General features: G+C 42.8%; 1 protein-coding gene across 3 annotated transcripts in view; it reads left to right on the forward strand.

Annotated features, from left to right (window-relative positions):
• SLC26A5 (solute carrier family 26 member 5) overlaps nt 1-26,566 on the forward strand; it is a 54,446-nt gene that overhangs the window by 18,406 nt on the left and 9,474 nt on the right. For 2 of the 3 annotated variants that reach the window (XM_044245856.1, XM_044245857.1), the window contains exons 3-10: nt 7,058-7,262; nt 9,465-9,604; nt 15,931-16,097; nt 16,663-16,827; nt 18,983-19,135; nt 20,360-20,442; nt 24,853-25,000; nt 26,170-26,283. In XM_044245856.1, coding sequence (XP_044101791.1) covers nt 7,111-7,262; nt 9,465-9,604; nt 15,931-16,097; nt 16,663-16,827; nt 18,983-19,135; nt 20,360-20,442; nt 24,853-25,000; nt 26,170-26,283 — 1,122 coding nt within the window. In that variant the 5' untranslated portion in view covers nt 7,058-7,110. Of the gene's footprint in view, nt 1-7,057; nt 7,263-9,464; nt 9,605-14,695; nt 14,807-15,930; nt 16,098-16,662; nt 16,828-18,982; nt 19,136-20,359; nt 20,443-24,852; nt 25,001-26,169; nt 26,284-26,566 lie in introns of all 3 variants that reach the window. The other variant, XM_044245858.1, reaches the window with a different exon arrangement.

Below are 26,566 nucleotides of genomic sequence, written 5' to 3' on the forward strand. Positions count from 1 at the left end.
TCGGGCTCTCTGCTCAGCAGGGAGCCTGCTTCCTCCTCTCTCTCTCTGTCTGCCTCTCTGCCTACTTGTGATCTCTGTCTGTCAAATAAATAAATAAAATCTTAAAAAAAAAAAAGAATTACAATTAGAGTTACAGATATGTAAGTTGATTACTTTGAAAAGACGAACAGATGCCCTGAAACCCTCTCTCTTCTGATCCCTTCAGTCCACAGTGAGGAATATTCACAAACTGAAAAACATTACTGAACCAGTGTGTGTGTGTGTGTGTGTGTTAGTGGTGGTGGTGGTGGTTGGGTGGGGTGTGTTAGTTTCAGACAACTGAATCCATTTTAGCTAAATCCACAGAGATTTTATTGGTGTTTTGAATAAGCATGCCAATTACTGATCTCAGAATGTTGTCACTGGAAATATAATTTAAGAATGAGGAGGGGGGCCCTGGGTGGCTCAGTCGATTAAATGGCTGCCTTTGGCTCAGGTCGTGATCCCAGGGTCCTGGGATCAGGTCCCACATCGGGCTCCCTGCTCAGCAGAGAACCTGCTTCTCCCTCTCCCTCTGCCTGCACCTCTGCCTACTCGTGCTCTCTATCTCTCTGTCAAATAAATAAGTAAAATCTTTAAAAATAAAAAAAAGAATGAGGAGGACACTAAGACTCGGGCAAGCTGTTTCTGTATTGTCATTCAACAAGCATTTTTGAGCCCTAAGTAGCCATCACTGAACAGAAATGCACAGCACTGAGTTTCCACTCAGTTTTGTTTCCCAACAGGTTGTTCCTTTCTCTCTCTGCATGGGCTTTAAACAATGCAGGTTCTGGAATTACTAAATCGGCATCTCTAAATGGCCTGGAAATCTGTCATTTCAAGCTCCCTGAATGATTCAGACACACTTTCTGAGTATGGAATCTGCTGGATTCCATAGTTGGCCCTGTCATAATGATGCCGAATGGCTCAGATGCTTGAGAAGCAGACCCAGGGCTGGACCCTGACCCTGACCTCCATGTTGGAGCATCTCCCACAGAATCAGTGTGAATCTTCATTATCGGCGAGCAACTAATGCTTGCCTTAATTTGAAATTAAAAATGGTGCCACTGTTTTGTCATAGTTTTTATTTATAAATATCTGTGTCTTTTAAATAGGGAACAAGGTGTGTGTCTTGAGAATATTTTTGGAGAGGTCACTTACCCCTATGTGAGTGTAGATGGGTCTGTTTTCTGGCCTACAGGGGGAGGGGGTTAAATTGCATCATCTTCAGGATGACTTTCCAACCTAGAAATCTATGATGAAAACTCTTTTTAAATCCCTTCTTTCATAGCTGTGGAAAACAGGATTTGAACCTCTAGGTCATTTTGCTTTTCTGTAGCTAGTGTTTTTGTTGAAGGGCCTGTCAAAAGATTTGCCTCTTTCGACCATCTTAGAGGTGACATTTCTCAAGTGAAAGCTTGCATGGTTTTACAGCTTGGTGATTTATATTTTAATCAGCACACTGGAAGCTCATTATCTGTCAGATAAGAGTCTGGTCATTTGATCTGCTCAGGTTGGTCCCTTGGTGTCTTTGCCACTCTTCTCCTGATAAGGGAGTTATTGATAGCCTTCGTGGCTTTAATTATTTAATCATTATTGATGAGTGTTAAAAGTTCCCCAGAAGGACAGCCGACAGCCTGTCTTTATAACACCCTCTTTTCTGTTCTCGTCCTTACCCTTCCAAGAACTCCTTTCTTTTCCCAGTAAGAAAAAACTGCCAAACAGGTATCTCAAGGAGGCATAGACCATAGCCAGAATCCTAACACCTCAAAAATATTTGAGAATCCCCATGTACCTCTGTCTCTTCCTAACCTACAGAGAGTTACAGTTGCCACACTTAGCAAGGGAAATATAAGATACCCAGTAAAATTTGAGATAAAGCATGAAATTTTAATATAATATGCTCCATGCAATATGCTCAAAAAGTATTTGGTGTTTGTCTGCATTTCTGTTTAATGGACATTGTATATTTTATTTGGCAACGCTAGAGAGAGTATATACCCTAACGATATCCTAAGTCCACCTCATGTTTTGAAATCTAAGTTCCTTTGAGACTTGCTCCTAATTTAAACCTAGAATGAAATGTTTGTAACAACTGAGACTTTATTTGTGTAAATTTTAACAACTACACACAACTCCTTCTTGTTTTCAGAACATAATAGAAATAAGACTTTACTTGAAAAACCTAAGCTAGATATTTTCCTGTTTTGTAGTTTTTTATTAGCTATTTCAAAGACACATACATGTAAGCAAAGACAGTGATACAATGCATTGCCCACACTTTATTTATACCCTATCCAGTTTTTTTTTTCTTTTTTGGGGGGGGATGTGAGTGTTTCTACTGCCATTCCCTAAGTCAGTGGTTTTGACCTTCACCTGTGCCTTATCTTCTCCTGGAGAACTTTTTACATTCACAGCCCCTGCTTGCCTCCCACACCAATTAAGCTGGAATCCCTTGCAGGAGATCCAGACACCAGTCCTGCCCCGGTGATTCCAGTGAGCGGCCAGGGCTGAGAACTAGTTCCCTAAATGAGAATGGTGGAATCAAAGAAGTAGTTTTACTGCTGCATCGTGTCCTTATATTTCAAACTCATCTTCAAAATTACTTCAAATTATTTGTGGTTTTTTTTATGTCTTGTTCATGTGTGTTTCTCTGTCTCTTGTAGGTTTTAAACCAGGGTCCTCATTAAAATCATCATAGGATGCTTTTTAAAGAAAAAGCCTGGGCTCCCCTCCTGGAAGTTGGGCTCTAATTGGTCTGGTATGGAGCCCAGGATTTCTGGGTTTTGAAAGCACCTGAGGAGATTCTGAGTTTAGGCAGAATTGAAAGCCAGTATTTTTTAATATGTCAAATACCGATCTAGCTGATCATCTGAGTCTCCCAGGGTACTTTTAAAAAATTATTTATTTATTTATTTATGGAAGAAAACACATTTATGTATTTATTCGTTTCTACTTACAAGTTGGGTCACAGACATCAAGTAGACACAGCAGTGCCTGGCAATTCCTCATCAGTCTCTGGTCTAACTTCTCTTCCCTCAGACCTCCAACCATCTCTCTTTCCTTCTCACTTTCTTTCTTATTTTTTTTAAATTAAGATTTATTTCTTTTTTTTTTTAAAGAATTTATTTATTTGACAGAGAGAGAGATCATAAGTAGGCAGAGCAGCAGGCAGAGATAGAGGGGGAAGCAGGCTCCCTGCTGAGCAGAGAGCCCGATGTGGGGCTCGATCTCGAGACCCTGAGATCATGATCTGACCCAAAGGCAGAGGCTTAACCCCCTGAGTCACCCAGGTGCCCCAACATTTATTTCTTCATTTGAGAGAGAGAGAGAGAGAGCAGTGGGGAGGAGCAGAGGGAGAGGGAGAGAGAATTTCAAGCAGACTCCCTGCCGAGTGCCCCTGAGATCATGACCTGAGTAGAAATCAAGAGTCTGATGCTTAACCAACTGAGCCACCCAGGCGCCCCTACTTCTCACTTCCAATACAATTCACAAAAGAGAAACAACTCATCTTTCCAGCACCACGTCCACCAGCCTAAGTGCATTTGTGTCCACATACTCTGCCTTCCCACTGTGGACAGAGAGGAGCTGTCCTTGTCCTCCCCAAGGTCAGGTCCTGGGATGGAGCCCTGCGTTGGGTACCACACTCAGCTGGGAGTCAGCTTCTCCCTCTACTTCCACCCCTTCCCCTGAACCTGCACTTTCTTTCTCTCTCAGATAAATAAAATACAACAAAAAGAAATATCTTGTTTCTTCTGCTGTGTTTCAATGTAAACACCTTTTCTGTTGCTCCCAACCCTTTAGAGAAGGCCGTCCCATGTGCATACAGCAACGCATGCCCACACCCACATGAACCGAATGAACACTGTCCAGGCCCCGCCCCTGGAAATGCTATTTCAGGAGGTTCAAAGTGAGGCCCTGACATTGGTGCTTTAAACCCTCTCCAGGCCACTGTGCCAAGTGGCCAGGTTTGGCCCCACCAATTGTAGATGACACAACATCACAATCCATCCCATTGACGTCTGGGCAATTGATGTTGGGGAACATGACATCAATGGCAAAACTGGGTTTTTGCAACAGAGAATAAAAGAAAATCTGACTCTCATTAGGCTTCCCTCAGATCTACTTATCCTTTTGTCTTTAAGTGACTCTATGAAGGAAGATACAACCTTTCTGAAACAGGACATTAGAAGACCAAGGAGGTGTACAGAGGAAATGAATACATTTTAAAGCAGGCTTACTCTCCTATACTGTAAAAACCAGAGAGGAAGCATGAGCTACAGAACAGTCATGAGCTCCAACCCAAAGATATCATTCATTCATCAAATACTGATTGCCAACTAAGAGACAGGGACTGAGCTAGGTCCTTAAAGCTCAGGGTATGGTATGACCTCAGGAATCACAGTCTAGAAGAGACCAATAATTACCACCAGTGGGAGGAAAATGTGAAATTACCTAGGTAGTAAGTATAGACCCAGTCCATAGGGGATTACAGAAACAGGAGACAAAACCAGGCTTTTGAAAGATACAATGATCAGAGTATAGGGAGAATGCAAGCAAGAGTGAGGGGGAAAATAGCATTTCTTAGCAGAGTGAATGGAACTGTAGGCATGGACACCACAGCTTAAAGCAGCATGCTTGGTATGTTGCCTGAAATATGGGTGGTTCTACAACACTGTTGTGTAATGTTCTGGAAGAGCAGGTCGTCTTGCCCTATGGTCAGACTCCACTCACATACATCAGCCTGTCGTTCTTGGGTATTATGATGAGTTCCTAGACTGGCCATAAAAAGTTAGCTGAGAGATGGGCAACCAGCCTTGCTAGTCTAAAACAGAAGACATAACAGGGTGCCTGGGTGGCTCAGTGGGTTAAACCTCTGCCTTTGGCTCAGGTCATGGTCTCAGGGTCCTGGGATCAAGCCCCGCATTGGGCTCTCTGCTCAGCAGGGAGCCTGCTTCCCCCTCTCTCTCTGCCCGCCTCTCTGCCTGCTTGTGATCTCTGTCAAATAAATAAAATCTTTAGGGGCGCCTGGGTGGCTCAGTGGGTTGGGCCGCTGCCTTCGGCTCGGGTCGTGATCTCAGGATCCTGGGATCGAGTCCTACATCGGGCTCTCTGCTCAGCGGGGAGCCTGCTTCCCTCTCTCTCTCTCTCTGCCTGCCTCTCTGTCTACTTGTGATCTCTGTCAAATAAACAAATAAAATCTTTAAAAAATAAAATAAATAAATAAAATCTTTAAAAGAAATAAAAAGAAATACAAGACATATGATCTCTATTTGTCAGATGCTGCTGTAAAATCCTCTTTCTCCAGACTAATCTGCTCATATCTTCCTTATTGGTACTTGCCTGGATTTATGGTTAGGCTTCCTTTTCTATACCCTGGAATTTTTAACCTCCTGGGACATAGGCACTTGTTTTTGTGTATTGTGTCTGTGGTTGATCACACGACCCTGAGTTCGCTGTGAGTGTAATTTCAGTTTGATGAGGAACTTTTGACCCCGCAGGGATTACATCGAGCAACATCAGTAATCTCCTACATCCCTCTGGTTCCCACACAGACACTTATTAGCTCATCTAGCCGCCATCTCCTCTGCTCTTACCTTCCTTCAGGTGAGAACACTGGCTGTAGTTGTCGTGCACTGAATTTTTATTATAAGGTCTATAGTTCAAATATACAGACAAATACAAAGAATCATGTAACCAGCTCCCATTCACTTACTGCAAAGCTTAATCAGGTCTAATCGTTTTCTCTATTTGCACCAGTTTTACAAACTAAAACATTGTAGATATTGAAAGTTAAAGCTTTGTCTCCTCTCGGTCTGATTCACCTTCTTTCTGAAGGAACCACCACCCTGATGCTAGTGTTTCTCATTATCATTCATGGTTTTATACATTTATTAATATATGTGTCATAAACAACATATAGCATTGCTTTATACATTTTTAAGCTTTGTTTAAATTACTGCATCCTTGAAGTATCCATCTGAGCCTTGCATTTTTATTGAAAATTAAGTTTTTGAGATTTACTGATGACAACACAAATTGATTTAGGTTGCTTTTTAAAACTACTTTATAGGGGCACCTGTGTGGCTCAGTCGTTAAGTGTCTGCCTTTGGCTCAGGTCATGATCCCAGGGTCCTGGGATCGAGCCCTGCATCAGGCTCACTGCTCAGTGGGAAGCCTGCTTCTTCTGCTTCTCCCCTGCTTGTGTTCCCTCTCTCATGGTCTCTCTCTCTGTCAAATAAATAACTTCTTTAAATTAAAAAAACTATAGCATGCAATATATCACTCTATCAAAATTTATTTTTTATTGTGTACAGGTAGACATTTGAGGGTTTTTTTCCCCCAATTTTGCAATGTAATAAAGCCATAGTGAACATCTTTGCACACATTTTCATGTGCACAAATGTACTGGGTTTTTATTCCTTGATCATTTACTTATATTAATAACATTTACTATGCAGCATATGTATACATGTGTATTATAATATTGCACTGACATTTTCAACTTTTGATCTTTCACTGGTCATCGGGAATTTTCCTCCTGGAGATGTTCTGAACCATGGAATAATTTAAGGAGTAATCAAATGTGACTACGGCATTGGAGAGGAAGATAATATACCTTCAGGAAACTTGGGGTCTGTTTAAGGACTGATCTTGCCCCTTGTCCTGATTCCTTGACATGTAAATGATCAGTGTCAGCCCGAGTCACTATTCCCCTCATATGGACTGAAAGCCGCTGCCTGCAGAATTTAGCCACTGAATTTAATGCGAGCTGTTGTTTAAAGCACGCACATTACCACTTATTTCTCTGGGAGGAAAGAAGTCACAAGTGGTTTTTGTTTTTTGGTTTTTTTTTCCAATTGACTTTAACTTCATTTGATTTATTAGTGGTGGCTAGCTACTGAGTTGTATGACAGGTGCTCTGGGACGTCCAGGGATGGAGAAGTCCTCCAAAAAAGTCACAGTTCCCCAAAGAAGAGATGCTTAGGAATCTGTCAGGTTTTGGCATCTAAAGTAGGCTCTTTATTTCCTCCTTTAGTGACACTCAGGAAATGCTTGTCTCCTGCTATTGATGCATCATCTCCCAGTACTATGGATCATGCTGAAGAAAATGAAATCCTCGCAGCAAGCCAGAGGTACTATGTGGAAAGGCCTATCTTTAGTCACCCAGTCCTCCAGGAAAGACTGCACAAGAAGGACAAGATTTCAGATTCCATCGGGGATAAGCTGAAACAGGCATTCACGTATGTTGTGTTTTAACCAACTTCTTTATTCCATCATTCAGTCATGACAGAAGCGAGGTCAGACGTATCAAGAAAATCTGGTGTGGTGGGGAAAAAAATAGCACTTAGGATTTGCAGACTGTCCACGTGGTAACTCAGGGATGGGTACTTGATTGAACCCCAGCTTCATTATATATTTCACCCTATTTATTGAATTCTGATTACACTTGCCTCCATTTAACAGTTTATCTAAACACCCTGCTTTCCTGAACTCCACCACCTTCGAAATATCCATCTCTTCCCTTCATCTCTCAGGAATGTTCCAACCACTCTGTCTTTTTTTCCACCCTGACTTCTACCCCATTTGGCAGCATCCTGAATTTAAGTCCCAGTGAAGGCTGTCAGGGACACTCAGTGTCCTAGGACTCTTCGCTTTGGAGGTGTTGACATAGCCATTCGCAGGCCTGGGAATGGTAATACATGTGTGCCGACATGTGTCTCTTGAGAGCTCCCAGGATTAGGTTTGACTGCTGCCTCTGGACTGTTGGGACCACATGTCCACGGTCTTTGTTCACCTAGCATCATAGGAACCCTCTGCTCTAGGTGTGATCATCAGGAGAGTTTTAAAATGTATTCACCGGAGTCAAACTGAGTTTTAACCCTAGTCCCAACCACCTGCCAACCATGTGCTTGTGTTTCCTGCTCTATAAAATGGGGATAGTCATGGTACTTACATCATAGAGTTACTGGGGGTTAAAATCTATTAATATATGCAAAGTCCAAGGCATGTGGCAAGCAGTACACAAGTGTAGCTATTATTAATATCTTAATTTTCTTTTTTTTAAATATTTTATTTATTTATTTGACAGAGAGAAATCACAAGTAGACGGAGAGGCAGGCAGAGAGAGAGAGAGGGAAGCAGGCTCCCTGCTGAGCAGAGAGCCCGATGCGGGACTCGATCCCAGGACCCTGAGATCATGACCTGAGCCGAAGGCAGCGGCATAACCCACTGAGCCACCCAGGCGCCCCAATATCTTAATTTTCTAAACAAGGAGACGCATCTAATCTGATTTGTTTTCACTCAGATTCATGGCTTTTGCCACAGTTGACCCAGATCTGCTTCCAATATCTCTCTTCAGCTGATGATCAGATACTTTTGTAAAGACATGATATAAAGTACCGTGCATACTACAAGAATGCATTGTCTTTTGAATAGAACAAATTGCTTCCTTGTCACCCAGAAAAGTTGGGGCTATCCTGGTGGTGATGGAACCCATCTGTCCATCTCTTATTCAGTGACATCTCTGATGACTGGCAGACTGGCAAAAGGACTGGCCAGGGCCCATAACATAGTCTACATATCAAAATTAATTGAACTACATGGGGATTAAATGCAAGGCCTGGGTTTTATTAGCATGATGTTCCACCGAATCAAGACAACCAGACACAGAATCCACTACTGGACACCAATGACAAATTGTGTCTTGTTTTTTTTTTTTTAAGATTTTATTTATTCTTACTTGAGAGAGCAAGGGAGAGAGAATGTGAGAGGGTTGAAGGTTAAAGGGAGAAGCAGACTCCCTATGGAGCTGGGAGCCCGTGGCCAGATGCGATCCCCGGATTCTGGGATCACGACCTGAGCCAAAGGCAGTAGCTTAACTAATTGAGCTACCCAGGAGCCCCAACAAATGGTGTTTTGAGTTTACCTAATCAAAGACCCTAAAGCATTGAATACATATCCATAAAGCTCAAGTACTTATATAAATTTCCTTCATTTTATAAGGACAGGGAAGACTAAATGGGCATGCTGGTCAGTGGTTCCACATTCACAAAATTACTAAGTGAGTAAGTAATTCCCCCACTTTGTTTGTATACCCACATAGAAAGTACATTAGGATTTCATCTGCTAAAATAATAACCTCCAGGATATCTCAATTATTTTGAAGCTAAATTTTTCTTATCTTTCATGGTGAATTGTAGAGCATCATTATGGAGCCAGTTCAGGTATTGCCATTTAAAAAAAAAAAAAGGAGGGGGGATTACAAGCAGATCTTCCTGTTTCTGATCTCTGCAGAGTGGAGAGATTGTTCTTAGCACAGAATGTGAATTTGTACTTATTGCTCCAGGATACAGGGAAGGGAAAATGCCTTGGTGTTAATTCTATAGAAGTCTTCCTCATTTGACCTCTGGGGGTTTTGTTTTGTTTTGTTTTTGTCCTCCCAGATGTACTCCTAAGAAGATACGAAATATCATTTATATGTTCCTGCCCATAACAAAATGGTTACCAGCATATAAGTTCAAAGAGTATGTGTTGGGTGACTTGGTCTCAGGCATAAGCACGGGGGTCCTTCAGCTTCCTCAAGGTTAGTAGGTCTATATATTTCTTTGTGTTGTTTCCCTTGCCACCATCTCTTCAAGCAGTTGTTGACCTTTTTTCCTGTTTTCTTTCACCATGGTTGCAAATTCATACTTTTTATCATATAACGCTAGTAACCTTTACCGGTCTAAAGGAATGCTTCAGAAACATTTGACCCTTAAAAAGCCCAGAGACAGCAGTAGTAGACTATGATGATATTAGTTTGTAGATCACTATATTTCTAGGAACTTGCTGGGCATGGCCTCACTTCTTGCTAAGTTAATCAGTCACTTAATGAATGTGTCGTTGCAGTTGTCATTGTTAAGGTTCTTAACTTTTAAGTCCATACTCTTATTACAATGGACAAGGATATGTTGAATTCCTCTACATATGTGTGGTTTTATGTGTGATATAAGAATTTAAGAAAATGCTCATTCATTTATTCATCTGTTCATGCATGTTTATCAAGCATCTGCCCAGCCCTCTATATCCTTATGGAATTAACTATCCAATCAAGCAGAAAGGTATGAAGCAAATAAAAGCACATTTAACTGTATTTAACTACATTTAACTACAAACAATGTCAAACACAATGAAGGAAAATACAGAGTACCAGAAGATAATAATAGGGGAACCGAACTTAAGTAGGTAAGTCACAGAAACTTCTAAGAGAGATTGGAGCTGAGCCCTGAAGGATGAGCGGGGGCAGGTAAGGAATGAGAAGAAGCACAACTGAGGCAGAGGGCATAGCACGTGTGAAGACACTTAGCAGGAAAAGAGTTCAGTATTTGAAGACATAGTTTGAAAAATTCACAGAGAAGCAACTTGCCACACAGGTTAGGGGCCGATGGCCAGCAAGGTGGGCAGTGCTAGGTCTACAGAGCCTTGTTGGCCACTTTTTGGATTCCACTCTGAGTGCACTGAAAGCTATCACCATGCTTTCACTCAGGATTTCTTTCTCTCTAAGAGGTCGCCAGGACTGCTGTTGTGAGGTGGGGTGGGGATTGACTTGCTTGGTGGGAGGGCTACCAGAATACAAGCAGGAAGACCAATTAGAGGTGACAGGACTCAGTATAGGGAAAAGGTGATAATGGCTTGAACAGCCTCTAGATCAGTAGGGCAAGAATCTGTTCCATTCTCCAGTTTCCTAAAAATTAATTACAAAATGATCAATTTGTTTAAAAAAATCACTTTCCCTCATAATCAATTAACTGCATTTTTAATTTTCCAAGTGACTGATTTACCAGATCTTTTAAACAAAAGCCTTATACCAGGTTTAGGATGGTTTTTCCCATCCATTTTGGCACCAACACCCCAAGGGCACAGAAGAGGTGGGGACAGAGAGGGGGACACCCAGAGGTTCAGCCTCTGAAATGGGAAACAAGTGAAACCGTCAATGAGTCAAGTGGGACAGAAAAAGCAGCAGGGAGTGACTCCAGTGAACCTGTGTAAACTAATACTTCAGCGAAATCCGCAGGTTCATGCCTAATTGGGTTAAAATGCCATTCCACAGATTTATGTTTGACCTGTTAGCCATCTTCCATCTTGAACTAGGGTGGTGGTGGTAGAAAGGGAAAGAGTTATAAAGATGCACACTATATTTTATGGTGAAATCAGCCATATTGGCTGTTGGATTGATTAAGGGGGGAATGGGGAAGAAAGGCATGTCGAGACCTGCTTTAGGGTTTCTGGGCTGATGAGTTGGACGTGGGGACACCGAGGAGGGAGGATGGTCAAGAATGACTCTCAGATTTCTGGTTCTCACCTCCGAGGGTTGGAGGTGTTAATTGCAGACATAACAAAGACTACAGGAAGAATGGCTTTGAAGGCTAAGTTTGAACATGTTAAATTTGAAATTCTTGTGAAATAGACAAATGGAGATTGCATGTTTATACTTAAAATATGATGGGCTAAAGAGAGCTGTGGGCTAGAGATGTCAATGTGGGGATCTTTGACAAACAGGGAACATTTAAGGCATGGAAGGCCACCCGGGAAAAGAATGTGGAGCGAAAGAGAGCCAGGATCAAGCTTTGCCCAACATTAAAGACCAAATAAAGAAGGAGGAACCAGCAGAAGAGACCAAAAAAGAAGCATCTGCAAAGGGGGAAGGAGAACCAGGAACCTGTGGTATTACAGAAAGGAGGAAGGAATGATCCAGTAGGTTGAACACTAACAGGTGTAAGTCATCCCACAATCAAATTCATATGGAAAAGGCATTTTTCTGCTCACCACTAGTCAATGAAGATAGATAAATAGGAAAAACAAAATGTAGCAAAGACAGAGATCCAAGAGATAGTAAATTAATTTCTTGTGGTTGGTAAATTATTAGTAAAAAGACTTTTTTAAGCATTGAATTAATAGATTCATGAATTTTAGTTGAATTCTCTCTCTAATTCATTTAAAATCCCTATAAAATGATGGTAATAGAGAAGAAAATGGTGTAAACTAGCAAGGACAAAGAAAATGGGAGAGCAGACACCGCGGAGTAGGAGAAAAAAAATGGCAAGTGATGGACGAGTAACAACTGAATTATCAGAGTGGGGAAAGCGGGTATTTGAGTGTCTGCCTTGTGGAAACGTTGGGAAATTGGCGGCTCCAAGGATTGTCAAAGGTGAGAGTCAGGCAGATGGCTAGAAACGAGAGGATTGGTTGAAACTCTGTATAATAAGTAGCAAGTACATGGACACCCAAGTCCCCACTGACACCATTCAGTGGATGGCAGTGAAAACAGTGAAAGACGTCAGGAGCAATGAAGTCTGCATGTTGACCTGTGCACTAACTAACACGGGCTCTTCCTTGCCCTGCACATCTCCAAAGAGCCTGCAAGAACTTACAGCCCAAGGCAAATGACAACCCACCCCCAGAGAAAAAACGCCAAAGTGACAACTGGGGGGTTCCCCAACCAAGATACTGGCTGATCCCTCAGTTGCCATATAGTAGAGTTCATCAGTAAATAAAGGGGCTGATGCACACGAACCTTCAAGGTAGGAAAAAACCAAACAGAAAGAAGGACCTCGTTGGGCATATAAATAATGGAGAGGGCAAAATAAAATCTGTTTGCTCTGTAATATTCTCAGCAGGTTATGAAAACATATTGAATCCGTGAGATAAGAACAGGATGTGATTTTAAAGACTTTATTTACTTGGAGAGAGTGTGTGAGCAGGAGAAGGGGCAGATGCAGAGGAGCCCACTGAGCCACCCAGGTGCCCTGGGATGCAATTTTAAAAGGAGCCTTCAGAGAACAAGAAAAAGCTCATAGAAATTAAAAATATGATAGCTGGAACAAAATACTCCATCATAGGGTTGGAAGCTAGAGGAAATCTGGAAATGGAAGAAATAGGTGAGTACGTGAGCAGTAAGAAAGGTGAGACGGGGACACCAGATGATCAGTCCTGGTGTTCTGTTGTGTATCTACTTGCAGTTCAGAAAGAAGGAGTTAAACTAAAGGGAAGAGATTATTAAAGAATATTTTCAGAATTGAAATACATGAGTTTTCAGACTCCAAGAAGCGACAAAGTACCCAGCAGAAGAAATAAAAAAGAGGCACACCATAATAAAATATCAGAATGCCAGGGATAAAGAGAAGATCTCAAAACCTCTTAGGGAAAAAAAAGTCACATAATTATGATATAACTAAGTGGAAGCTGAGAAAATAGGAAATCAGTAGCTATTTAACATCTGAAACTGATAAACAGAATAATAATGCCAACACATTATTTAGAGCAGGGTTTCTCAGCCCTGCACCCTGCTGGGACAGCTCCCATCCTCAGACAGTCAGGATAATAAAAAATGTCTCCTGACATTGCCAGATGACCCTGGGGCAGGGTTAGGGGGAAAAATCCTCTCGGTTGAGAACTGTTGATTTAGAGATAAATGATAGAAAAACAGCTGAACAAGTTGGAAGTAAGTGCCTTTGGGGAGCAGAACCTGGGGGTAAGGCAGGAGAGAGCACACTTTTCTTTGGAGCTTTTTTTAAAGTACCGTTTGGCTTTTTAAACTATGGGCATGCATTGATTCCTTTTAAATAAAAATTTAAAAATAGAAATTTAAAAGAAAACCATGAAAATGACCATATTATTATATATGAACTAGGGATGCTTCCCCACTGTTCTGTGGCTAAAATTTTTTTCTTCACAACATGACAACGCATTAAGTGAATTTTCTAGTTGTCCCAGCTGAGCCCCCTGAGCCGAGAACAAGGGTGTTTATTGTCTCCACCTTCTGAAGAGGATGCCAGACCATCTGTGCAAAACTATGAGTGAATGACACCAAACCATGTCTTTAGTGCATCAGTTCAACTGGATGTATTTGGGGACCAGGGAGATGACAGTAAATTTGGAGTGAGAATTTTCTAGAGAGAGGAGAAAGCACTATACATGTCCCCTCCGCTTAAAGTCAAGGTAGAAGTGACTCCAAGAGAACCATTCAGAGGGCTAGACACATGTCCTCTGGAGTTTTGGGGAATTGTTGCTGACTAATTCTTGCAAGAAAAAAAATTAACAAAAGGGTGTAAACTGCCCGCTCACACAGGCAGAATGGAAAGTCCTCCAGTGAGCGTGGCCTGAACATCCAAAGTTTCTCGGGGTAAAGGTGCCAAGCTTTCCCATCAGATAAGTGAGTGCTCTGGAAGGTAACAAGGCTCGGCTCATTTGAAAGGTACCTGCCCAAGAGGACTGCTTACGGAGGAGCATATGTCCGTGGAGGGAACCTGGAAGAGGTGTAGGAACTGGAAACTGGGAATTCCTTATTGAATAGGGATCCCCAACAAACCCACAAAAACACCCCGTTAGAGAAACAGCCGGCATTTTGCCTTCAACAAAGATTGTAGCTACACCAATCGAGTAGGACTTTCTGCCCTTATTTAGGTTGGGAAAGAGTAAAACAGAAAAAAAGAAAAAAGTCCACCCTTTGGCAAAGAGGAGATGATAGGGAGAATGGTCTCAGCCTGAGTTTAGGATTGGGATGCAAGGGTGGGCAGGTTAAGACCCATCTGTTTAACTTGGCTCTCACTGCTTCCCCTAAAGCACCAAAAGATGAGCACATAGAACCCTCCACTTTCTAATGATCTCTCCATTTCTGCTGGTTTCCATCCCACAGGGTTAGCCTTTGCAATGCTGGCTGCTGTGCCTCCCGTGTTTGGCCTGTACTCTTCATTTTATCCTGTTATCATGTATTGTTTTTTTGGAACCTCCAGACACGTATCCATAGGTAAAAGCTTAGAACTGACGTTTTAGTGCCATTCCATTTGGATTTCCAAACTTTGCAGTGTGCCAAAGAGATCGCATGTCTGTTACCAGAACACCCACTTCCTCGATACTTTTGTTACTGGACACCCACTAGGGGCTTTATAAAAATAGACTCCCCCCAGATTTCCAGAATGAATAGCTTTCTTATAATCTTGGCATAATGTGTGTGGGGGTGGGGGGAGACCATTTTTCTTGTGTAAAAAGAGCAATTGTTGAAATCTGGGAAAGAAGTACTTTAGTTCATAATATGGTTTGCTTGTATCTGGTTTTTTCTTTTATTAGTGTTACTGCATGTTCCTAGTTACTATGCATGTGTCGCATTTTCATCCTGTTTGAGGCTCTGAATTATACATGACTTTTTCCCGGTGTATTTAGGGTGAGCCTTACATGGACTTCATTACAGCCTTGGTGCCGCACGAGGCTGCCACCAACACACACGGACACGGTTTCCGATGTCTGGTGCTGGGTAACACATACCCCCCAAACTGTTGCAGCTTCAGATATTTGCTTGATTACCTCGCACAGCTCCTGTGGGTCAGGATTTGGGAAGCGCTTAACTTGCGCCATTCTCGCTCAGGCTCTGTCAGGTAGTTGAGAGTCAGAGGGGGAGCTGGAGCAGCTACTCTCTCTCTCTCCCCTCCTTCCCCTCCATCCTCCTCTCCACTGGGTCCTAATTGAGCTTGCTCACACTCGGCCACAGGACACGCAAGTGTTGCATCTGTCAGATGGAAGCCACCTTCACCTTTTGTCATGTAGTCTCAGAAGCCACGTAGTATCACTTTTGCTGCATTCTTTGGGTGACTAGCATGTCACAAGCCCACCCAGATTCAAGGAGAGAGGAATCAGACTGCCTCTCCATGGGCGGATGTCCAGGTCCTAGAAGAGTCCATGGGATAGAAGGTATTATCATGGCCATTTTTAGAGAATACAATCTGTACATACACAGCTCACACATAACCCGGGGGCAGAAGGCTGACGGAGAGCAGGGCAATTTTATCAACCTCACCTGTGTCTCCTTGAAAATCGGCAACAACCACGGGAGATTCGCTGGAAATGATTGCCTCAACTAATACTTCATTATTTCAGGTCCATTTGCTGTGATTAGCCTGATGATTGGCGGCGTGGCTGTCCGATTAGTACCAGATGATATTGTCATCCCAGGAGGAGTAAATGCAACCAACGGCACGGAAGCAAGAGACGCCTTGAGGGTGAAAGTCGCCATGTCTGTGACCTTACTTTCGGGAATCATCCAGGTAATATTCACAGATGGAGAAGTGAGCTCTCATTTGTCCATTTCATAAATCTCTATTGAGCCTTCGTGGCTGGTCTACATGGTGGGCAGGGTCCAGCCGGCAGAGGTCCAGAGCTCAGGGTTCAGCACACCCAGGAACACCAGTCCCGCTGCACGCCTTCCTGAAGTGCGTATTTATTAGGAGCTAGCAAGCCTCAGCTGGGCCCTTTAGAGATTCCAAAAGCAAGAAAAGTTTAAAGTAGATTTGATTAGTAATGGGAAGAAGGCCTCTCTTACCCACTTGGAAGGAAGAGGAGGTGACATTGACTCAGCTTGCACCCAGTTCTGAGGAACAGGGAAAGTACAAGTGTGCCCCGTGCTCCATGAGGCTCCAAGCGGCCCCCAAACTTCCACTGTTTTCTCTAACCCATGTTTCACCTGTGACCTGCTTAACTGCTGCAGAGGCAAGACTGTAGTGTTAGAAAGTGGTCTGGAAACAACTTTTGTGTGTTTTCTGTTGGTTTTTCACCTCCTGCTCTATCATGTGACTTCTTTGTTTCTTTGTCATTTAAAAAAAAAAAAAAAAGTTTTGCCTAGGTGTCTGTAGGTTCGGATTTGTGGCCATATATCTCACCGAGCCCCTGGTCCGGGGCTTTACCACCGCAGCAGCTGTGCACGTCTTCACCTCCATGTTGAAGTACCTGTTTGGAGTGAAAACAAAGCGGTACAGTGGGATCTTTTCAGTGGTGTATGTAAGTAAGCTGCTTCCTGACTTCCCGGTACTCATTTTGCCTTCTTATTTTCCTCTCTTCTCTTCTGTACCTTTAAGACTCACTTTTCTAAGAATTAAAATGGAAAAGATCTCATTATTCTAAGACTTTTCTGAGAACCCTACAAGGGGAATTGAACCTTAAAGTCCTGTTTTATTAATAGGCGATACCTCACAAGGAATTTTGTATCAGACCTTTATTTGGTGACCTCACCTTCACCTAATTAGCTGAAGAGACTGCTTTTTCTTTAGACCAAATTATGTTCTCTTTGGGAACTAACATAATTTAAAGGCATCACAGGAGAACACATCTGTCTCTAAAACTGCTTACTCAAGCAGGCCCCAAAAAATAAAAAAGTAAATCTATAAAAGATTTAACCAACACGATTACCCATTGAATCTAATAAAGTCTATGTCAACCCTTGCACCCGAATCAGAGAAAATGTAAATTATTTGCAGGTGCATAGGGAACAATGATAAGAACTGATGATGTTAAAACTGATCACAGATTCTAAAAATTCCTTATTTTCTCACACAATGTAGTAGAATTAACAACTGATAACTAAATATAGCTTTAAAACCCCCATACATGTGGGGAAAAAAACCTAGTTCTAAATATTCCACGGATAAAGAAGTAGTTATGAAATAATTAAAATCAAATGACAGTCAAATGCTTCATATCAAAAGTTCTGAGATGCTGCTAAAGTTAGTGTTGGGCAGAAGAACCGATGGCCTTTGCAGGTGTTTGTGTGCCATTCACCACGCTGGGCACAGTGAGTGAGCAGATACAGGCCCTTGCCCTCGTGGACCCCAGATCCCCTGGGAAGGCAGATAGTAAACCATTAATTGGCAAATATGTAATTAATTGCAAACCGTGTTACATGCTATGGAGGAAAGGTACAGGCAGCTGTGGAAGTTGAATAGGGAGACCTTTCGATTAGGGAGCTGAGAAAGTCACTATAAGGAAGTGACATTTACATTGAGTCCTTGATGGCTGAGAATGGGATCAAACTGTAGGAACATGCCCTAAATAACTAAATTCTTTGTTTCCCATAGTAGCCAATGGCCTGCTTCCTACACAGAGATTTCTCTCTGTGCCTTGTCACAAAAATAGAACAGATAAACCCCTGAGAGTGTTCTAGGCATCGACAGGCAAAGGTGTGTAGCCTGGGCTCAGTGTAGCCCACTGTCCAGGGGCCACATGAGTACTGACCACATTTGGAGTGCTGAGGCTGCAACACTAAGATAAAAGTAGGAGACTTTCTTTTCTTTTTAAGATTTTATTTGTTTTTGTGATAGGGAGAGAACACACACAAGTGCGTGAGAGTATGAGCAGTGGGGAGGGGCAGGTGGAAAAGAGACTCCCCGCTGAGCAGGGAGCCTGACGTGGGACTCACTCCCAGAACTCTGAGATCATGACCTGAGCTGAAGGTAGACACTTGACTGATTGAGCCACCTGGGCGCCCTGGAGACTTTCTTTTCTAACTCTCCAGGGCTTCACCCAGACTTCAGCACGCTCTTGCTTTTGAAGTGGAGCTGTTCGCTTTTTCACCTGCTACACATGACTTCTTTCTCCCTCTTTCACCCCCAAAAAACTTTTCTGTATATTTACCTTTGCATTATTTTGCTGATATCAACTCCTAATCGTTCCTCATGCTCGGGACTCAGCCTAAGGGGTACTTTTCTGAATATGATAAAACTACGTTGAGCCATTACCAAATCTCAGAACATACAATATAAGATTGTTGAATAACAGTTACAACTACGGGGCACCTGGGTGGCTCCATCAGTTAGGTGTCTGACTCTTTCTTGATTTCAGGTCAGATCACAGTCTCAGTTTCATGAGATCGAGCCCAGCACAGAATCTGCTTGGGATTCTCTGTCTCCCTCTCCCCTACCCCTACTTGCTCATTGGTGCTCTCTCTCTAAAAAAAGAAAAAGAAAAAAGAATTGAAACTATAAAGTTGTAGGACTGGGTAAAAATGCCTCCTAATTGGTGGGAGAGAGAGATTTCAGTCTGGGAACTTTTCACTAGAAATACACGGTGATGGGATGGCCGGGGTGGATTAGCACACTAGTGTGTCTGTCTGTCTAGGGGCTGTTGCTTGATGTAACCTCCAGTGTTCACTGTGTTACAGAGTACAGTTGCTGTGTTGCAGAATGTTAAAAACCTCAACGTGTGTTCTCTAGGCGTCGGGCTGATGGTTTTTGGTTTGCTGTTGGGTGGCAAGGAGTTTAATGAGAGATTTAAAGAGAAATTGCCGGCACCCATTCCTTTAGAGTTCTTTGCGGTAAGTCAAGTCAACTTTTGCCACAAACACCTGGCTGTCTTGGTGAGGGATTTGGACAGGGGAGGAACAGGGAGTGTTTTTTCTCCCAGTTCTGTCAAGAGAAGGTTAGAATGTGTCAAGGGAAACCTTCACAAATATGCGAAAAGGAAAATGTGGACAGAGATGATTTTCAAAATCTAGGCAAAAGCCATCCATAAAAATTGTAATAGGAATTATCTTTGAGATTATGGGAGACTATTCTTCCTCAAAATTTTTATTGTCTAATTATTTTATAATGAGCACCTACAACATTAATAACCTTAAAAAATGAGGCTATTTCCATTTTTAAAAGATCAAGAGACAAGTTCCCAGACTTTCTTGGTTGGTTCCTGGCTCTTCAAAGCCAAAAGAAATACCTAACAGTATTAAGTAGTTAATGCATTAAGTAGTTAATACATAGTAACATCTCATGACTTAGAAACTGTTGTAAAAATAATGCACATGCCATGAACTACTGTATATTCTATTATGTTGTTAAATGACCACAATGGTTTATTAATAATGTTACCTTATCATTGGTTTCCTGCAGCTGCCACTACTGTAAGGACTGGTTGGCTGCCCCGGCCAGCCCTCCTCCCCTGGATGACCCACTCAGAAAGTTCAATAGCAGTAGTTCTTCAAGATGAAAGAACTTGCTTCTCCTTCTGTTATTTTTCTGTCACATGTCAGTAAGGGCTATACTTACATGTCAACTAAAATTGACCATCCAGGGAGGCTCATGCACAGAGGCAATCTATGACCCTGAGTGTAGCTGACGTGGGAGACCGCTGTGGGGCTGGCCAAGGTCTTGAACCACAGCTGGTGGGGACAGAGGGTCAGCGGAAGGATTGACACGCCGTTGGTACATCCCCCTCACAATACACCCTCCAGCGTCCCTTGTTCCTGCCATCTTAGAAAGGCAGAGGCAACTTCTGGAAGGTTTTATGGCTCTTTCTCTTTGCAGTCAGCCGGCCAGACATCTCAGCAGGGAACAGAACAAAATTAAGAGGAAAGAACGCCAGGCACAAGGCAGCTGTAGAGACCATTCTAATTTTGTGGGGGAAGGGCCATCAGGAGCAGTTAGAAAGCTAGAGGCTAACTATAATTCTGTTCTTTAAAGCTGTAAGTTGAAAGTGAGAATAGATTATGGTGGTGGCAGTTGACTTTTCATCTATGAAGGCACATTCAGATTTGTGTCTGTTCTAGGTGGTGATGGGGACTGGCATTTCAGCTGGGTTTAACCTGAAAGAATCGTACAACGTGGATGTCGTTGGGACACTTCCTCTGGGGTAGGAAAACCATTTTAATTTAACAGTGTGACTTGAATAATCAGTAGATTTATTATTGTTTCTAACTCCTGCTTTAGTATTCTTAAAATCAAAATCTCTTTTTCTTTTCCCTACATATCAAATAGCTGAGGCTTTGAGTTTTGAGGGGTTTTAGTGTTGTTGTTTTTTTTAAAGATTTTATTTATTTATTTGACAGAGAGAGATCACAAGTAGGCAGGCAGAGGGCGGGGGAGGAATTTTTTTAATTGTAAAAAAAACCCATAACAGAAAATTTACCATTTTAATCATTTTGAAGTATAGAGTTGAGTCTGTTAAGTATATTTGCATTTTTGTGAAATGGGTTCTGAGAACTTTGTCATCTTGCAGATCTGAAACTCTATACCCATTAAACAAGAATTCTCCATTCTCCTTCCTCACCCTCCCAGCCCCTGGCAACCACCATTTTTTTTCTCTGTATAAATTTAAGTACTCTTGGTACCTTGTATAAGTGAAATTCTGTCTGTCTTTTTGCGACTGGCTTATTTCATTCAACATAATATCCTTAGACTTCGTCTGTGCTGTAGCAAGTGACAGAATGTGCTTCCTTTCCCAAGTTGAATGAAACGTCACCAATGTCTGTACACCACGTTTTGTGTATCCATTCACCCAACCATGGACCTCTGGGGTGTTTCCACCTCTTAGCTGTTGTGAATATTACTACTGTGAACATGGGTGTGCAAATATGTCCTCAGGACCCTGCCTGCATTCTTTTGGATATATACCCAGAAGTGGGATTGCTGGATCATAGGCTAGTTCGATTTTTAACACTTTGAGGAACTTCCATACTTTCTTCCAGAGTGGTTACACCGTTTTACAGTCCCACAAACAGTGGTATGTAGTGTTTTCTTTTGTTTCCTTTTGCTTAGCACTTGCTGGTTTTTAAACTCTCTCTTCAGATAAGCATAGGAATTAAGGGCCAAAATACCTAGATCTAGCCTGAGGCTTATTATCTGTGTGACCTCAGGCAAGGCACTTACCCCCTTAAAGCCTCAGTCTCCTCTGCCATCAGATTAGCACAGCAATCACTCCTATCTGGGGGCAGCTTCGAAGTTACAGCTGGGAGTGATCACCTGGAAGTGTTTAAGACTTGCCAGTTGGACGTTCTGTGGCTTGTTATTTCAACAGATTTTCTAGTTTCAAGTCCTCTTTTCTTTATTGATCTCCTTTTCTCTAACTCTACCTTTAAAATGTTTTACTATTCTCTCTATGATTGAGGAAGCTAGAATAACTATGAGCCTCTCATAGCCACCTCATTCTGTTCTTCTCTGACATGCTCTGGCTATCTCTGTATCTCTCTGAGTGTCTCTGTCTTTCTGTCTCTTGTACTGTCTCTTCGTCTTGCCACCCTCTTCTCTCTCTCCAGATGAGCAGAATCAGATATTTGCCCAGATGCTGGGCATGGATGAACCTGACCTACGGCATCAAGCCTTGCCCCTAAGATTTTCCTGGGAAACACAGGGCCAGGTGTTCCCCTTGAAGCCCGAGGTCACCCCCCACCCCAGAGCAAGTGTTGAAGGAAGAAACATGCACTCCACTTCAGAACAAGGGATCCTTGTCATGAACGTGTTACTTATGATTCCATGTAAAAGTGTAACCCAGTAGTAACACTTGCTTTTCAGTCTGGACTTACACTTTTCTACCCGCCATCTTCTTTGGTGCTCACTCTTGACATATATGCTATCTCCATTTTACACAATAAGGAGTTTCTTTTATGTAAGCATATGTTTATTGAATGCCTATTATGTGCCGGGAGCACGGCAGTTAAAAACAAAGGCAGCCATGCAAACAAAAAAATGTCTGCCCTCAGAGGAGTGTGGGGTTGGTGGGGGAGAGGGGACAGGGGAGAATGAACAGTGAAAAGTGCTGTGAAGAAGAGGGAAGCCAGCAAGGGATAGGGCCAGGCTGGGTTGCTGTGTGAGGTAGGCTATCAGAGAAGGTGACATTTGAGAGATGGGAATGCAGCTTAGTGGCTCACCGGTGAGTCCCAGCCTGGACCCAGAATACAGTCTTCCGACGCTCAGTTGCTTGCTGTTTCCATTACCTCACACCTGGGTCTCTAACAATTAGTCATGTGCTAAACAAGCATTAGTCTTTGACTAGATCCAAAAGACAGTTATATTCAGTAATCACAAATAATTTGATTAAATGTGAATCCTTACCCTTAGATTTCTCCTTTTAAAACTTCACATACAGTTCACCACAATTTCTATCCAGTACCTTCCTTTCCCTATTGCGCTGTACCCAAATATGTTGCTTTTCCTCCATGTGTGAGAGCCATCCTTTAAAAAACAAAAACAAAAGAAAAAAATTGTACCTTTCTGTAACCTGGCTCCCCTTTCTGGAACTTTGCCCATAACCAAGCAGGAAACATATAATGCTTACCTAACCACCCATCTACATATAATCATACCATTTCCGTTATCTCTGAGTCTTACAGCCGAAGGACAGGTAATTCCAAAATGGCGACTTACAAGAACATCCATTTATTTGCTCACAATCCACAGTCCAGGTAGGAAGCTGAGTGGTCTCCTGCTGTCACTTGGGGCCTCTCAGGCCGCTGCTGATGTCTGACAGTGTTGCTGGTGGGCTTCACTCCCATGTCTTATACGTCAGGTGGAGGGCTGGCTGGCATCTTCTCCCCCCACATGGCGACCCTGACAGGAGAGCCAGACTCTTATGTAGTGACTCAGGGAAACAAGACAGAAAAGCAAAAGGTGCCAGGTGGCTAAAAGCACTCATACAGCCTCACTCGCCCACATTCAGTTGGCTAAAGCAAATCTCAAGACCAGCCCAGATTCACCAGAGGGGAATCAGATCTCTCCGAGACGCAGGGGGAGCATCCCATACATGCATGGGAGGAACTGTTGGCGGCCATATTTGAATGCAAACTACCACACTCATCTGTACACGCACAAATAACACACACAGGACTGTGTCTAGAAAGTGGCAATTGACTCTTAAAGATGCCAGTCATGGTAGTACATCCTCTTTCTTGGTTTACTTTCCTTAACTCATTCCAGTATACACTCTTTTCTCCTGTTCTTCTGCGGTCCCAAATCTGCCGCTTGGGCTTCCTTCCCGGCTAAACTTCTGCGACAAAGTACAAGGGAAAGACAATAAGTTTTGCAGGCAGACCTCCTGGGCTGGATTCCTTGCTCCTTCTCAAGCAAATAACTTAACATCTGCAAGTATCCATTTTTTCACCTATAAATTAAGATAACAATGGCACCTAGCAAAGAGGATTGCTGTGAGGACAGATGGGATGACATATGGCAAGCATACAGCACGAGACGTAGGCTTAACTTAATATAGGTTCTTTTTTGTTTCCCTTCTCCCCCTATCTTTCCCTAACCCCAGAACTCAAAACACCCCCTGTGTCACTGTGACATGACACAGTCGGAGAAACAGGCCCAGGGAGGCAGGTTCCTAATGGTTTCTGTTGTACTGGTGCCCATTTGTACCTGAACCATTGGCCCTTGGACAGGTTGCTTAGTCTCACGATCCCTTGTTTTCATCCTCTGTAAACTGGGGAACATGGTGGCACATTGCTCACAGGGATGTCAGAGATGAATAAGCACAGAACCTAGTACAGGGGAAGCACCTAATAAATGGTTGTTATTGTAAAAAAAGAATAATATGGTATATAAATTGATTGATGTTTATGTAGCCCAATGTCTTGAATTGAATCAAGTGCCCTCGAAAACCCATAGTGCCCCTTTCCCCATACCATTCTAGGGAATCTCTATTCTGTTCCTTTAGGGCAAGGGTCCCAAACTATGAGAATGGACCACAAAAATTGGGTTCCCCGTTGGTCCCTCCAGATTTCCAGAACTACCAGGTGAGACCCAAAGAGTATCATCTTCTATTGCTCCTTTCCCATGTTAGAAATTCACCTAAAAGGACCCTGGGAAGCAGAGTCTATACTTGAAATAACACAGGGGAGCAGTCTGGACAGCAGTTCTCCTCTAAGACAGCCCTTGCTGAACACACTTCCTGCCCTCAGACTTTGGTTCAAATGTCTTGTGCCATCCGAGCCCTTCGCTGACCCTCTCTTCTTCCTGTTCTCTGTCTTACTTACACCTGCCATACAGGGTGTCAGGAGGTGTGGGGTTACTCCTTTTCTAAATAAAACAGCATCTGATGTCTGCTGATAACCCACTCAGGTAGGAAGCCAGTACTCCAGGCTTGGGACCTAAAAAGAACCCCTGTGTGTCAAAGAGGGTGTTCCTTTTTGCCAAACCAGAGCAAACAAGTATCGAAGTGTTGATTGCCTCATTTGCAGATGATGCTGTTCTGAAATGCCCCCCGCTAGCTGCATGTTCTCTTCCCAGTGGTCACAATGCTTGGCTTAAAGTCAGCTTGACCTTTCAGGCTACTGCCTCCTGCCAACCCGGACACCAGCCTCTTCCACCTCGTGTACGTGGATGCCATCGCCATAGCCATTGTTGGCTTTTCGGTGACCATCTCAATGGCCAAGACCTTGGCAAATAAACATGGCTACCAGGTTGATGGCAATCAGGTAAAAAATCATTCATTCCCTGCAGGTGTTTCATTATGATATAATCACAGAAGGCAAACGATTGGATTTCTCTGTCTTGTTAGAAGAACTTTTAGTTTGATGTTGGAGGTATTAGAAACATGTATTTCTTAAACACTATAGTTTTTTCATTATTTATGTGCATTAGATCATCAGAGCATGAGGTACCGTCCTACCTCATATCACGGATAGGGGGTCCTGCTAGGAAGAGGTAGCCTTTGATGGGAGGCTTTCAGTTTGCCATATGCCGACAGATGTTATCCCTATTTTTTTTTAAAGCTCACAGCCTGAGAAGCAAATGTTTTTCTAGAACCATTTCTGGGAAGACTTTCTTGGTTCATTAAACTTGGATATGTGATTTGTCACTCAAACCCCACATTATATTTTCTGCCACCTCTTTTTAAAAAAAAGTTTTTAGAAGGATGGGAGAAGGGGCAAAGGGAGAGGAAGAGAGAGAATCTCAAGCAGGCTCCACACCCAGCACAGAGCCCAACTTGGGGCTCGATCTCATGACCCTGAGATCATGACCTGAGCCAAAATCAAGAGTCGGCCACATAACTGAGGCCCCCAGGTAGCCTGCCACCTCCTTTTATAATCTATCTATAGAGAAGATATTTAATCTGAATGCCATGAGCCATAATTTTGGCATGACAATCCTTTAACACACTGTGTATTTCTAAGAGAAGATGAAATGCTCCACATTCCCACCAGATACAGTGATCCAACTAGGACAACCAGAGACAGCCATGAGAGCAAGGCTCACCCACAGGTCCCAAGAGGACACTGGCATGCGCTCCTTGAAGAACAACAGTCCAAGCATGTAGAAGATGCCAACAGTTCTGTACACCAATAACTCTCCTGTAACAAAAATAGTTTGTCCCTTTTTGCTACAGATTTCTTTTTACTAAAAAAATAACTATTAATTGTGTAAGAGAGTGTGTTTGGGAAAGTGGGGAGTAGGTAGTGAGTGCAGCTTTGGCCTCTGACAGAATAAAAGCTCCAAGTCTTTTTCATGCTAAAAAAACCTCTTGTCTCTAGAAAGAGAATGAAGAGACAGCTACTGCAGAGCATGTGTCTTAAATGAGCCATCATGCCTTTTTTTTCCTGAAGAGTGACTGACCTCTCATGTGCTTTATTTCAACATGGAAAAGGAGCTCATTGCCCTAGGACTGTGCAATTCCATTGGCTCACTCTTCCAGACTTTCTCCATTTCATGCTCCTTGTCTCGAAGCCTTGTTCAGGAGGGAACTGGAGGGAAGACACAGGTGTGTATACAACTGGCCTCTGAGGACTGGTAGTTTGGAGTGCTAAATTTTAATCCCTTGATTCTATTTGGAACCCAAACAAAGCCGCTGTGTCTCATGCCTGGTGTTCCAGTGAGCTGTGTAGTGAATCAGAGAAAGGCATGAATGGTTGAAGTGAGTCACAGATACTACATCTGTAGGGAAGAGGTATATTCTCCAGTTAAACTGAGAATTACACAACACTGCGTGCTACTGGTGAATCTCAGGGTTCAGAAGGATGTTGCCGTGAGAGCCTGAGGCTGGA

The sequence above is a fragment of the Neovison vison genome, chromosome 4 (assembly GCF_020171115.1).
Source record: "Neovison vison isolate M4711 chromosome 4, ASM_NN_V1, whole genome shotgun sequence".
NCBI lineage: Eukaryota > Metazoa > Chordata > Mammalia > Carnivora > Mustelidae > Neogale > Neogale vison.